This window comes from Mustela lutreola, chromosome 3, assembly GCF_030435805.1.
Source record: "Mustela lutreola isolate mMusLut2 chromosome 3, mMusLut2.pri, whole genome shotgun sequence".
Taxonomy (NCBI): domain Eukaryota; kingdom Metazoa; phylum Chordata; class Mammalia; order Carnivora; family Mustelidae; genus Mustela; species Mustela lutreola.
The window spans coordinates 193,034,813-193,048,781 of record NC_081292.1 but is presented as its reverse complement, the minus strand read 5'-3'; the positions used below and the strand labels follow the sequence as shown (position 1 = coordinate 193,048,781).

Genomic DNA, 13,969 nt, shown 5'->3' with positions numbered 1-13,969 from the left:
CCAGACAATCCTATGGACTATTTTTTTTTATGTTCCAGGGCCATCCACTTATCACCAACACTGTGATTTATAAGACCCTAGAACAGCATCATTTCTATGTTCCTCTGTTGCAGGACCGGCTTTGGAGGAAATCCCGTTCATCCTATAATAACGGCACATGTTTTGGGACAGATCTCAATCGAAATTTCAATGTGGCCTGGTGTAGTAAGTACACATTTAGTTGATGACTTGATGAGCAAGAAATGGGGAAGAGAAGCTAGGACAGAGATGAATTACTAGAGATATAATTTTCAAAAATAAACACCTACTTTTGCACAGCTCTCTGGACTTCCTGACCAGCATTTTCACCCGAAGGGATGACATTATCTATGCAGTAAGAAACAGCAACACTCAAGTGCAGGACCCTTTTCAAGTGGAATTGGCTAAACAAGGGCAAAGAAGACCTAGGTCAAAGGGAATATGTTTGAAATCTATCACTTTATTTTTAAATATGTGAATTTTCATAAAGAAAAGAAAAAAATCAGAGAATTATCCTTGCAGATTATTTTTATAGCAGAGGCAGGAATAAATAAAGCAAACATTTCCTTCTCCTTAAGGCATGTTCTTGTTTCTGAATCTTAACATGCCCTGTGAATCAGAAGCAAATAAGGAAGTAGAAATGGTTAAGAGCAATCTGATTAAAAACCAGATGGTAAGGGTAAAAATTCAGACTTGGCGGCTGTGTGGTCTTGGAAAAATTGCTTCATCTTTCTGCTTTAGGTTTCTCTTATTTAAAATGTGGGCCGTAGTCCTAGCATCCAATCAGTAGGTAGTTGTGGGAATTTGATGAGTTGCCACAGAGGATGGGCTAACCACTGTGCCCAGGTGCCCAGGGGGGTGTACGGTGCTCAGCTGGCAGTCCTTATTATCATCACTTAGAACAGACTACTGTGTCCTTGCAAAATAGCTCGAATGACACAGAAGCCAGTAGGACAGTGAGAGAGATTTAGCCTGACCTCGGAACCCAAGAACTGATTTCCAAACATCTATTTCAGTAGGAAAAGATTACTGAAAACACCATTTCATTCTGCATCTTCCTTTGTGAGCCACGGAAGCATGGAGGTCGTCTCTACATCTGAATGTCAGCCCCCCTGCCTGTCCGAGCTGGTCCTTGAATGACTATCCCCGTTCACCAATTTAGCCAGAACTAACTTAGACAAGCCGAGGCAAGCCCCAGTTCCATGCACAGGTTGCTCTGAGCAAGGGTGACTCCTTGCCCTCAGTCCGTTCTAAACTAGGTATCATGTTCACTTCTTTCTGGTTCTCCGTGTATTTCAGGTATTGGTGCCTCGAAAGACTGCCACGATTTAACATTCTGTGGGACAGGACCAGTATCGGAACCAGAGACTAAGGCTGTTTCCAGCTTTGTAGAGAGCAAGAAGGAGAGCATTGTGTGTTTCCTGACCATGCACTCTTACGGGCAGCTCATTCTCACACCTTATGGCTACACTAAAAATAAGTCCAGTAACCATGAAGAGCTGGTAAGACCATAGCACCAGAGGCTTTACAAAAGCCTCCGTGGGACCCTGGCTTTCCTTTCCCTGGTTTCCATTTTCAAGATTTTGGCTCCAGCTCTGCTTTTGTTCTCTCTGCTCTTCCTTATTTTCTTTCTTCTGCTTTTTGCACCTTGCCAGACACCTGCTGGGAAGGCTTCAGGTTAAATGCTGCTTTACCTACATTAATTAACTACCTGTTTCGTAAAGTGTCAAGTTGGGAGACATCTTAGGTATTCGTCTATAATATAAATGAGACGATTATGTTAATAATCTGCAGGAATGTGCTTTCATTTCTGTAAATTCTCTTGAAGCTCCGTTCAGCAATTATAGCTTTTGAACCGTGCTTTAAAGAACTTGCCAGCTGTTAGTGGAATATGGCATATCTAAAATAACATGGCTAAATAATATCTGCTCTCTTCTCTGCTAAACACAATGCTTTATTTTCTTCTAAACTCTGCTTCTAGTATTTGCTTAGGGATATGTGTAAGGGGAAGTGCCAGCAAAGCCCAAGCCCCGGCAGGGAAAGTGCATTTTGTTACATCCGGGTCCTCTGAAGCTGTGCTTACGCGAGCACCGGGCACAGTTGCTGAAAAGGACTGGTCTCTTTGCCCTTTCTTGCACTTATGGACAGCAGACACAAATCAAAGAAAGGGTAAATTTAGAATTGTTGAAATATTTGTTATCTTTTTAAAAACAGTATTTTTCCTATGTTTAATTACTGCAAAATTTGCATAACCTAAATTTTATCATCTTCACCATTTTTAAGTGGACAGTTCAGTAGTGTTATGTACGTTCACATTATTGTGCAACTAATCTCCAAAACTTGCACAGTGGACACTCAATACCCACTAAAAGCAACTCTCGGTCCCTGTTGCTTCTGTAGACCACCATTCTACTTTCACTTTCTGTGAGTTTTATGCCTCGTACAAATGGAAACATACAGTATCTATCTTTTTGTGACTGGATTCTTTCATTTAGCATAATGTCCTCAAGGTTCATTCATGTTGTATTATATATCAGAATTCCCTTCCTTTTTATGTCTTAATAATATTTCATCATATGTATGTCTCACATTTTCTTTATCCATTCGTCTGTCCATGTGTATTTGAATTGTTTCCACCTGTGAGCTACTGCAGATAATGCTTCTAAGAACACAGGTATACAAAGATCTCTTTGAGATCCCACTTTCAAATCTGGGAGGATATAACCAGAAGTAGAATTGATGGATCATAGGACAGTTCTGTTTTTAATTTTTGGAGGGAGAATCATAATGTTTTCTATAGTGGCTTCACCATTTTTTATTCCGACTAACAACGCACAAGCATTCCAATTTCCCCCACTTGCTCATCAACACTTGTTATTCTCTGCTCATCTTTTTTATTATTTAGAACAAGCCCCTCGTTACTAACAAATGTTGGGATGGATGGAGGCTAAGCTCACTCTGTTCTTGAGGAGATAGAGGCTTGTGGACTTTCCGATTCTCTTACCTGTCCTGTCCTTCTCCTGCTGGAACATGACCTGGAGAACACATGTCTGGGCACAAAAAGAAAAACCGGTATCTGTCTTTGCTGAAGGGACCCCATCTCCCAACAATCAAGTACCTCCAGTAGTACCCCAAAATCTTTCTTGCAGTGTTTTCAGACACTTGTACTATGTGACCTTTTTGCAAGGTGTGGCAAGAACTAACATTTGCTTAGCTCTTTGCAATTTATAAAGGGATTTTAGGACCATTATCTCATCTGACCCGATGACAATACAATAAGCTCACTTTGGAGATGTGAACATTGAGACCTTGAGTTAACAATAGAGAGTGATTGTTAGAGCCCAGGTTGGAACTCATGTCTTCAACTCCAGAGGCTACATTCATTCAGTCTCCTCATACTGCCTCTCTGCTCAGAAAGGGCATACTACTTCTTGGAGCACCTATCAACTTTGATGACCAGATCACTATGTTCTATTTCCTCCTATTCCTGAGCTCTAGAAATTTCCTCATTAAAAGAAACTGCAGACACAGAAATTTGAGTTGAAAAGCCCAGAACCTGTTTTATTTCCCTGTTCCTATGGTATTGTAGATGTCCTACCTTCTGGTCAAAGGGATCTGTGACAAATACAAATGAACCACCATAGACAAGCCATTGTAGATCTTTAATGGGCCAGGCCTTCCACCAACAGAAAAAAGCAGCCTGTAACCCCTGGTATTATTATTTTTTAAATTCTGTTCTCTTCTTGGCTCAGGAAAACAGATACTATATGACCATTTTGCAAAGTTTGTATTCAAATATGAGAGAGTCTTGTGCCATTGGTTTTCTGCTTACAGTACTCTGACCACAACTAAAGGAGGCAAAAGGGCAGGAGAGACCTGTGGTACTAACATTGCCACGACTGGAAGGTAACTCAAAAGGTGGAAATTAATGAGAAACCTTTAGAATCGTATGCAGAAATGGGCACATTGAATTGAGAAAGGGTACTTCAGTTCTGCATTTCTTACAGTCTGAGGTGCTGAAGAGTTAGCATAAACATTCATCTCCAAGACTTTTCAATAAAAAAGACAGTGTGAAAATTTTGCCACCTTGTGTCAATCTCACTGAAGCTAGCTAACAGTGGTTGTAGGTTCTTATGAGTAAGCTTTGATAGAGTGCACAAAAGACACAGAATCAAGCCAACTGTTGAAGGAGATCTCCATTTTTGGTATTATTTACAACTACCAGAGACTAGTAATTAATCTTTATATATTTACAAAACCAAAAATTTGTAGAAATCATGATAAATAGTATACCGCATGATAGACAACTTGGCAATCACTATGTAGGGGAAACATAACTATATATAGCCCTGTTCTAAATTGCTCTGGAAATTAGAATAGCTATAAAATTCCTAATGTTTTAAATGTTGACATTCTTTCCATTTGAACTCTTCCCCTATCAACTTCTCGATCCTATCCCAAGCTCCTTCCTCCTACACACATGCCAGGGTCCTCATCAACCTTTTTGTGTGCCTCCCTGTGAATATATGCCTATAGGAAACTCTCTGGGAGTTATTCAGGAGGCTCAAGGTCTTGAGAAATGTAAATTATGTACTACTGACAAAGGGATTTTTATTATTTTGACTAACATTCCTTTGGGCTGAGAAGAAGGGCAACAGAGAAATTGGCTTTCGATGGCCCTATGGTATAGTGTCAAAAGGAGAGGGAAGAATAATCGGGAGGTCCACCCTTATGGATAGAAGTCAGAGTCTCTGGATTTTGTTTCGTCTTCTTGGAAAGGACCGAGTCTACAAGCTATGGTCACAACTGTATACTTCTTATATACCTGATACTTCCTACTCCTATCAACTTCCCTGTAGTAATTGCTAATGGAATCACTGAAAAAAATCAAAATTTCTTATAACAATAAAGAAGAGGAACCTAGAAGAATGTTTCCCATCCAACAGGATGTGAGGGAAAGGAATTACATAGGATAAAATAAGTAAAGGCTGGCAATCAGAAGAAAGAAAAGAAAGAAAGTTCAGCCCAGTTCTGGGCTAAACTGCAGAAGAGAAAAAAAATGCAAGAGCCATTTGGAAGGAAATTGCAGGCTGGAGCTAGTGCCTATAACCCAAGTAAAAGTTAAGGTCCCACATGGACCAGCTAGCATGGAGTTTCATTAAGAGAAATTGAGAAACATATGGGAATTAAAAATAATTAAAAGCAATTCATGTCTCTACCAGACTTTGAAAGAACTTCAAAAGGAAGTGTAGCTGGTAAATCCTAGCAACTCTTTGCCTCTCCCCGCCTCACACTCTTCATTTTGCTCATGGATAGCAACTACCCCTGATCTTTTCTCTTCACTCTTCATTTTTATCTCCTTTGCAGAATTTCTCTCTCCAGATATCTTCTTTCTGATTCTCTTCTCCTTCTTACCATCATTTTCTCTTCTATCTACAAACAGCTCGTATACCTTTTTGCAGTGTAAAAGACTCAAGCCAGCTTGATTTCATGCACTCCTCAAGCCCTTCCTACCCATGACGTCATTCTGGACCACATGAGCCCAGGAACTAAGCCAGACTTAGAACCCTTTTTTCAGGAGGAGAGAAGGAAGGCGAATGGCCCATGACAGAATTCTCAATAGTGAGTAAAGAGGAGGCAAAGCTCTTGAAAATATGTTCAGTTGAGTGCTTTTTCTTTCATCTCTGCCACACTCAGAAAGTCCCAAGTGCCCTAAGGATACTGCTCACAGCTACTGTATATGACCTACCATCACTTATACCCTTTTCTACTCTTCCTTTTGAACTTCATCAAACCTATCCCTACTCTGCCCAAGCACCACTCTGCTATACCCCAAGATTCAGCTGGACAATGCAGGGCGATGCAGGACAATGCAGGACCAAGAAGCTTTAAAGTTGGACTCATCACTAGTCAGAAGTCAGGGGAGCTGATGCACCTGTAAAAGCAGTCAGACTGCCCTAGGTGTGGAGAAAGCAAAGATGGATCACAGTCCAGGCAGGAAGTGGTCAAGGAGGCTTTGGTGGTGGTTGTGTAAAATTGAAGGGGAAGTAATAGAGAGTCTGGGTTGGGAATATTTAGAGGAGACTATTGAAAGACTGTTGAAAGGATATATGAAAAAATTTATCAGAAGGTTAATAAACACAGCAATACACTTGGATCTCTCCTTGTTAGTGGCTCTGATCTCAGGAAAAGGTTTTCAGAGAGCAAGGCTGAGACATTAGAAATCATTCAGTTCTGAGAAATTTCCAGTGTAGTCAGGTGACATGGTGGTAGATTAGGGAAGGGTGTAGCTTCCGGCTCTGAAATTCTAGAAGCCTATAAGAGATAAGTATTAAATACCTATAAGGAAAAATAAGAAGGGAGTTAGAATTATGAACAAAGGGCCAAGGTGGGAGGAGCAGGGAGAGAGGGGATTTAGTTGAGGTGATGAGGAAAGGCCCCATGGAAGAGTCTGAATTGGAAAAATTCTTTTGAGGTTGGATAGAATTTCAACATGCAGGGAAAAGAGGTAAGGTATGCCAGGTAGAGGGAATATCTGGAGAAAAGGTCAGAGTCTGAGGAAAGGGGCATGTCTGGGGAACCGTGGGAAAACTTGAGTGTGACTATCATCTAGGGTAGGATATAAAGAATATGGTGTTGGAAAGGTAGGTTAAGGCCATATCGTAAAGGGTCTGTGAATGTGAAACTGAGAGGCTTGGGATTAATTCAGTGGGCAATTAAGAATAAGGCTTTTCAGCAGGATCATGATCATAGTTCTACTCCACCCAAGTTCCCCTGGAATCCAGAGATCGATTGGGATAAGGATTGGTGAGAGGAAGGGAAACTTACTCGAAGATGACAATAGTTCATTTCAGAGGTAATGAGACTAAAATAGGATAATACAACTTGGTAACCATTTGAAAGAAGGAGATTCAAAGGTGACTGCAGGATTTTACGTGTGTTTGGAGGAGCACGATAAGTCAGAAATTGGAAATCAGAATAGCTTTATTAGTGGGGGAATGATGAAATTGGGTGTGAGCTTGTTGAGTTTAAAGTACCAGAAGGCTATCTAGGTATAGAGGTCCAATGGGAAGTTAGAAAGATGGTCTGGAACTCCGGAGATGGATTTGGACAAAATACCCAACCCTCTGGATTGTTGGATTTATTTTTAACACCAGATATCTGTCTCTGCATTTCCCACCTACAGATCCAAGTTGGACAGAAGGCAGCAAATGCATTGAAAAAAAAGCATGGAACCAATTATAGAGTTGGATCGAGTGCAGATATTTTATGTAAGTAGGTTTTTTTTTTTTTTTTTTCCCTCTTCAATAGTATCTAAGGCACAAAAGAAGCCAGTGGACTTTGGGGAGTAGAGTGGGCTGGAGAGGGACGGAAGAGTCCCTGAGGTCAACAGGAAGTTATACAAATCAAAATGACCAAGGATAAAAGGGAGTCTGTATAAGTCCAGAATTATGCTCTCTAGGGATAAGGTGTGAGCTAAAAGAAAAAATTAATACCCTGGCTCAGACCAGAACTCCCTCTGGCTTCAGTTAAAAAGAGCTGGCAAGTGAGAAGGCACAGGAGTTAACAGGAAGGATGTTTTCCAGCGACCCTTGGTCAGTTGATTCAGTTCTCAGAGGACCCATCAGGCTGAGAAAGCAAAGCAGGTGGGGCCTGGAGAAAGGATCTAACACAGAAAAGAATTGAGTTAAAAGGATAGTGCACAGCCATCCCCATCCACAACCACCACCTCCTCCATCCACCTGAGGACCACCTGGATAATATTTGCATAATATTTTCCCTGTTGCTCATTTTCCTTCTGTTCCCTTATATGTCCGTTCACTTGCCTTGTAAAACTAGGTTGTCTAGTCTTTGATTCAGCAGGAAACTTTAACCAAACTTCTGCTATGTGCCAAACATAACGCTAGATATTCAGGGAGGTGGTGAGGGGAGACAGAGAGTCTAAATGAGATATAATTCCTGCCCTGTGGGGCTTCCAATTAATGAGAGGGAGAAGACAGCTACCCATGAATCCTTCATATGAAAAAATTTACTCATATTCTTGCATTAGAACTTTATTCCCTGAAATAGCCATAGAAACTTGTCCTTTCCCAGTACAATTTCTACCTCTACCTTCATGCTTTTGGTTGTAGATACCACATCAGGGTCTTCAAGAGACTGGGCTCGGGACATTGGGATCCCCTTCTCATACACGTTTGAGCTGAGGGACAATGGCACATACGGATTTATTCTGCCAGCATCTCAGATACAGGCCACCTGCGAGGAGACCATGGAGGCTGTGCTCTCGGTCCTGGATGATGTCTATGAGAAATATTGGGACTCAAACAGTGCTGTAAAGATGACATCGACTGCTATGGTGCTGGGCCTGCTAGTCTTCTTCATGTCTGTTTTCTGAGTGTATCCTACCCAGGCCTGCTCAGCCCCAGTCATGAGAATGTAGGAAAGGTGTTTGTCTGAAGTTAGAGAGAAATCAGATAATTCAAGTATATTTTCCATTTCAATAAAGATGAATCATGTTTGCATTTTCAGGTGTGTTTTGCTGGTAATTATTATTATTATTATTATTATTATTAGTTTTACTTTCAAGGAGTGTACTATTAGTTATTGCTACAACAATGCAACACCAAACCACTCTAAAGTTCAGTGACTCGTGAATCTACAGGTCAGCTGGGAAGTTCTGATGATTTTGGCCCATCCATTTTTATGCATCTGTGGTCAGTTTCAGGGCAGCTACTCTAGGGTCTAGAAATGTTTTTTTCTTATCTAAATTTTTAAAAAATTTGCTCATTTTTTGGAACCAGGTTCACATTTAATTTTATATTACTGAATTAGTAGCAGCATTCAGAAGATGTTACATAATCTTTCTATATAGCCATTCCTGACTTTATTTATTTAATGTTTAATTAATTAATTAATTAATTAATTTCAAAAATCTTTTTTGAGAATCTGCTAGGTACATTTCGCTAGGCCCTAGTGTTAACTGTGGTGAATAAGATAGATATGGTCCCTAACCTCTTGGAATTTCTATTCCAGTAGGTGAGATTGGGGATAGCTATAAATAGTTGGAATGGACACACTGTTGCATAAGGACAACTCTTGGCTCAGGAGAGCCATAATAATCAAGAACACAAATAAATAAACTGAATATTGAAGCTTGTAACAGGTACTATGAGAGAACGAGTAAGTAGAGATGAAAGCAAGGGCCAGACTGTACATACACAGGAATACAGGCATTTAATTGTGCTACCTTGTCTATTAAATTGCAAGTGCTCTTAAGGTAGTGTCTATGGCTGTCATTTCCTATGTATCTCCGTGTGACACCTTGAAATGGAGCTAAGCACTTGTCAGGCTTTGAACAAACGTTGTAGCTGTAACCCGCTGACAGAGCATCCTTGGGTGTTCAGTCACCCATTTCTAAATTTCCTTGTTAGTCACAGTCACAATACACTTCTTGGTTGTAACCCTGTTATTGCCTTTCTTTGTCCTCTTTATTTCTTCCTGTTTTGCCAGTGTGTGGCTGATAAGGGTCTGAAAGAAAAAAAATGTCAGGGGCAATAGGGCTTAATGAATCAGAGAACAGCTATTTCCATAAAAATGCCAATCCCACAATTGTGGCATTGTCAGGAGGAAATGGTAGGGTCTCATCAGTAATCAGCCTAAGAAGGAAGAAAACTAGTGTGACCACCAATGCCATATTCAAGAAGAAAGTGAGGGAGCTGTGCCTTGGAACCTGGGTTATCAGCTTTCATCTAGCTTGTGTTTTAGTTTCTATCACTGTCTTTTAACAATTTGGACCCGTAAGTAGTATAGGAACTCTGACCTACAAAGCTTAATTTATGTCGAAGGATTGATCCTATGGGCAATAAAATTGGAAGGGAACAGATGGAGATGCAAGCTACTAGCTCGCCTGAAACCTCTTACATGGATTCTTCTAAGAGTCTAGGACACAATCATAGCTTCTTGGTGGGGGACTTCACATGACTCTGAGGCCATGAAGGTGATGGGAGGTCCAGGATATGTTTTTTACTTCTTCTAAAAGTTTCATACTTCCTGTGCCAGGATCGTAAGAGCAAGGGTGGAAAGGTGATAAACAACCACACAGATCTTTCTTAAGGAAGTTTTAACTTCCTGGTCATAAGTGGCAATAGATTGGGAAAACTTCACAACCGATGCAATTAATGAAATCCTGAGAGTGTCTTGTCCTGTGACTGTTGGATCTGGGATTTGATATTATCCTACTTTAAAGCTAAGAAGTTACCTTGTTACTGTTTCATGGATGTTGAAAGACATGAGACTCCAGAGTCAGGGACACAGGACAGCAGTACTCACAGCACAGTAAGCAGCTTGAGCATCAACATATTCACATTGATTCCTCTTGCTCTCAAGTTTCCAAAGATCCCAGATGACACCTGCTAATGCAGGAGAGAAACACTAAGCTGGAGGATTTCACTGCTTTTATACCAAACAGTAAGCAAGCCTGCTCTTTATTGTAGTAGGAGACACTTCCTCAATACTCACAGTTGCTTGCTTGCTTCAAACACAACTCCGAAATGGGCCAGAGCCTCACATCCTTAGCATAGCTAGCAGGATGTTGTAGGAGCAAGAGAAGCCCATTGATGACTGTCTTCCAATAGGCTTGATGTATTAGATCAAATCATGCGAAATTGCTGTTTTCCGAGGTCAAAAATGTCCAACTCCTGGTGATTTTATATGTTTTAACGTAATTTCTCAGTATTAATAAAGGGGCCTCCATGTACCTTTTAAAAAATTTTTTAGAAAGTTTGAATATTCTGCATTTTATGTTACTATTTCTTTCCTTCCACTAAACTCTGTTGGTGTTTTTTTTCCATAAATGTTCCTACAAAGGATCTAAATCTTCTTGACTTATAGGTAAATTTAGAGTTTAAAATGATGCAAAATGGTAAATTCAGATGGTATCCAAGCCTCTAACTCCTATTTTTTTCTACATCAGTGTCAAAATGAGTTATATTTTTGTTTCGGCTATGTATGACCAAGCTCCTGTTTCCCTTCCTTTTCTTATGCAGTTTAACCATCTTTTGATATGTTACTAAAAATATATTCTTCTTATCACCCCAGTATTATTCTTATCTCATACATGTAATTTGAATCTGGCCTAAATGTATCATGGCACTAAGAGAAGCCCATTGCCCAAAAATTACAATACTAACTATAAAGGAGTTAAAAAATTAAAATGAATAATTGTTAATTTCTGTTATACTATGAGGTGATTAAAATACTTTATGTATATCACCTTGTGTAATACTCCTAAGAATCCCGAGTTAGGTACTTTTATTTATTTGATGACGAAATCGAGACAAAGAGAAGTAGCATGCCAGTTTTCACATGGTTCTTAGTAATTGTTGACTGATCAAATAATTATTGAGAGTTTCATATTTATAAGAATTTCCTGGCTCTGGGATATCAGAAGCACTGTCCAGTGCTCACCGTCAATACTTCACAGATACCTTTAGGCCCCTTCTCCTGTATCTCTCTCTGTCCTTGACATGTTTTTAGTCTTTAACATCTCATACATATGTGACTCTTCTTCTGATGTCTACCCTTGGGCTATTGCACATACTTTGCCTGCAGCCACTGAGCGTGAGGCATGTATGGGGTTTTTACCCACCACCAGAAACATCAGCACCTGCCCAGATGGGGACTGACAAATTCACAAGTATAACATCCTATCCCTTTGCAGAGGATTGGGGAAAACTCTGGAGCATAACTCATGTTGCAGAGATTTTGTGGGATGAGTTCGGAGTTACCCTCCAAAGAACTTTCTCAGAGGGCACAACTGTGCAAGGCTTCTTCCCTTCTCCTGTCCTGATGCCCCCACTTCCTTACCAGCTTCTCTTGGGAGCACCTCCTGAGTAAATCAATTGTATATGAATCTTCACTTTTGGGTCTACATCTGGGGAACCCAACATAGGACAACCCTGGTTGGAATTATTACCAAAACAAAATATGTTCTTAACTTCCTAGGATGACCTTTAATAAAAGTCATAGTAGGATTTCATAATCAGAATATGTCTGGGGATTATGAATGTCATATGGACAGAAATATTCTTATTTTGAAGACTTATCATTCCAGAATGTGAGGAATCTTGTTTCAGATAAGACTTTTATTTCAGGAAAACATGAATTTCCCATCTTGTCTTTATTGAAAGCAAAGTAAAAAAAGATCACCCTTTATGAACTTGTAAATTTTGAAGTATTTGGTGTTATGATAAAAGTTTATGAGAAAATAATGCCACTTACCACAGTTTCACACTCTGCTGTAATCAAGACTGTACAGTCTTTTCTTAGCTATCCTGAAAAGGAATTTTATTTCTTTCTAAGGAGTCATTCATTTAACATAATAATAATAAAAAGCAAAACTCCAAATAGCTTAAATGGTGAGTGTACTAACTCCTTCCCAAATTGCAAATACCTTTCTCATTGATCTCTTATTATGTTTTTTTTTTTCCTGAGAACTTGTTCTTCTTTAAAAAAAACAAAAACAAACACACAAAAAAAATTTGAGCAAGTGTAAATCACAGTGCAAATCAAAGGTGAACACTGTCTTTTCTCTTCACACAGATGATGTAAAAGCAGCCACAGAAACGCAGAGGAGGCATAAAATAATGTGTATTCATGGGTTTGAACTCCCTGAAAACCCAGTTAATTAGGTAGAGGATCCTGAGAATGTGAGGCAGAAAGTCTAAGTGGAATCAGGTGGTTGAAGATCCTGAATGCCAAACAGTTTGGATATTATCCCTATAGGCTGCCTGGAGTCCTAGTGTTTTTGCACAGGGAGGATAAGTAAACACTTGTTGTGTAAAGATAGGTCTGGGAGGATGAATTAGAAAGAGACAGTTGGAGTGGAGAAGTCTGAGGCAAAGAGTTCAGAAAATATACTGTGCACATATAAACTGAGTAAGATTCAAGTCAAGTTGGAGGCTGTAAAAATGGAAACTAGAGATAGAAATCAGAGATGTTGTTCAGAAAGATTCAACGTGGGGTCTCTTAGAACACAGAGATGTGGGAAAGGAAGGTGGAAATTATTGCCAGTGAGTGATTAGAAAAATTATGGCATGATAAGATCATGAGAACTTAAGTCAAATTTGTTGCATCCCTACCTAGGAAGGTACAGCAGACCAACGCTGAAAGTGGACTTACAGATCCATGGAAACCAGAAGGGAAGGGAAACAGTATGAAAAAAGAGGAACCACTGAGTTTCAGACAGGAAGCAGGAAATGCAAAGTTGCCATGTTAAGGGTGTCAGTTGAAACTCAGGCTTACTTTCTAACTTTAAACCAGGCCTCTAGTCACAGACAACCTTCTTTTCAATCTCCTGTTTCAAAAAATTTCCTTCAATATGGAAACTTGGTAAAAGCTTTAAAAAAAAGTTTAAAAACATAATATCCACCAGCTTCCTCCTGCACATACGCTAATGTACCCTATGACATTTATTTTATAATTAGGTTTGCAAGTCTATCACTTTAAAGGTTGACTATTTTCTCTAACGCAGTTGCTCCAAAGATTTGTTTTGCAGCAGAATTCCTATTTCAAATAAAAATGTACCTTAAAGTATGACATATCAATCAGGCAAAACCAGAATTGCTCTGCTGATCTGGAGAGAGGAGTGGTAGTGGGTCTAGAGATGCCCCTTGCCCCCCTCCCACAAATTCCCCAAAGTCCTGAAGCACTTTCTGTTTTCTCTGTAGGCCCTTGCTTCTCAAATTGTGGTCCATGACCTGGTAGATCTAGTCTCACATGGAAGCTTGTTAGAAATTCAGATCCTTGGCTATCAGAATATGGATTTAACGAGATCCCTAGGTAATTTGATGACCTTGAAATTTTAGGAAGCAGTGTTCTACAGTACACAAGTCACTCAAAAAGCATATTAAAACACAGATTCTTGGGCCACACAAATAGATCTGTGGCAGAG

At 39.8% G+C, this 13,969-nt stretch overlaps 1 protein-coding gene across 6 annotated transcripts in view; it reads left to right on the top strand.

The window, feature by feature from the left end:
- CPO (carboxypeptidase O) overlaps positions 1-8,544 on the top strand; it is a 57,933-nt gene extending 49,389 nt beyond the window's left edge. For all 6 annotated transcript variants that reach the window (XM_059168258.1, XM_059168256.1, XM_059168261.1 and 3 more), the window contains 4 exons: positions 114-204; positions 1,318-1,520; positions 7,205-7,289; positions 8,151-8,544. In XM_059168258.1, the coding sequence (XP_059024241.1) occupies positions 114-204; positions 1,318-1,520; positions 7,205-7,289; positions 8,151-8,413 (642 nt within the window). In that variant the 3' untranslated portion in view covers positions 8,414-8,544. The remainder of the gene's footprint in view (positions 1-113; positions 205-1,317; positions 1,521-7,204; positions 7,290-8,150) is intronic.
- The last annotated feature ends 5,425 nt before the right edge of the window (positions 8,545-13,969 follow it).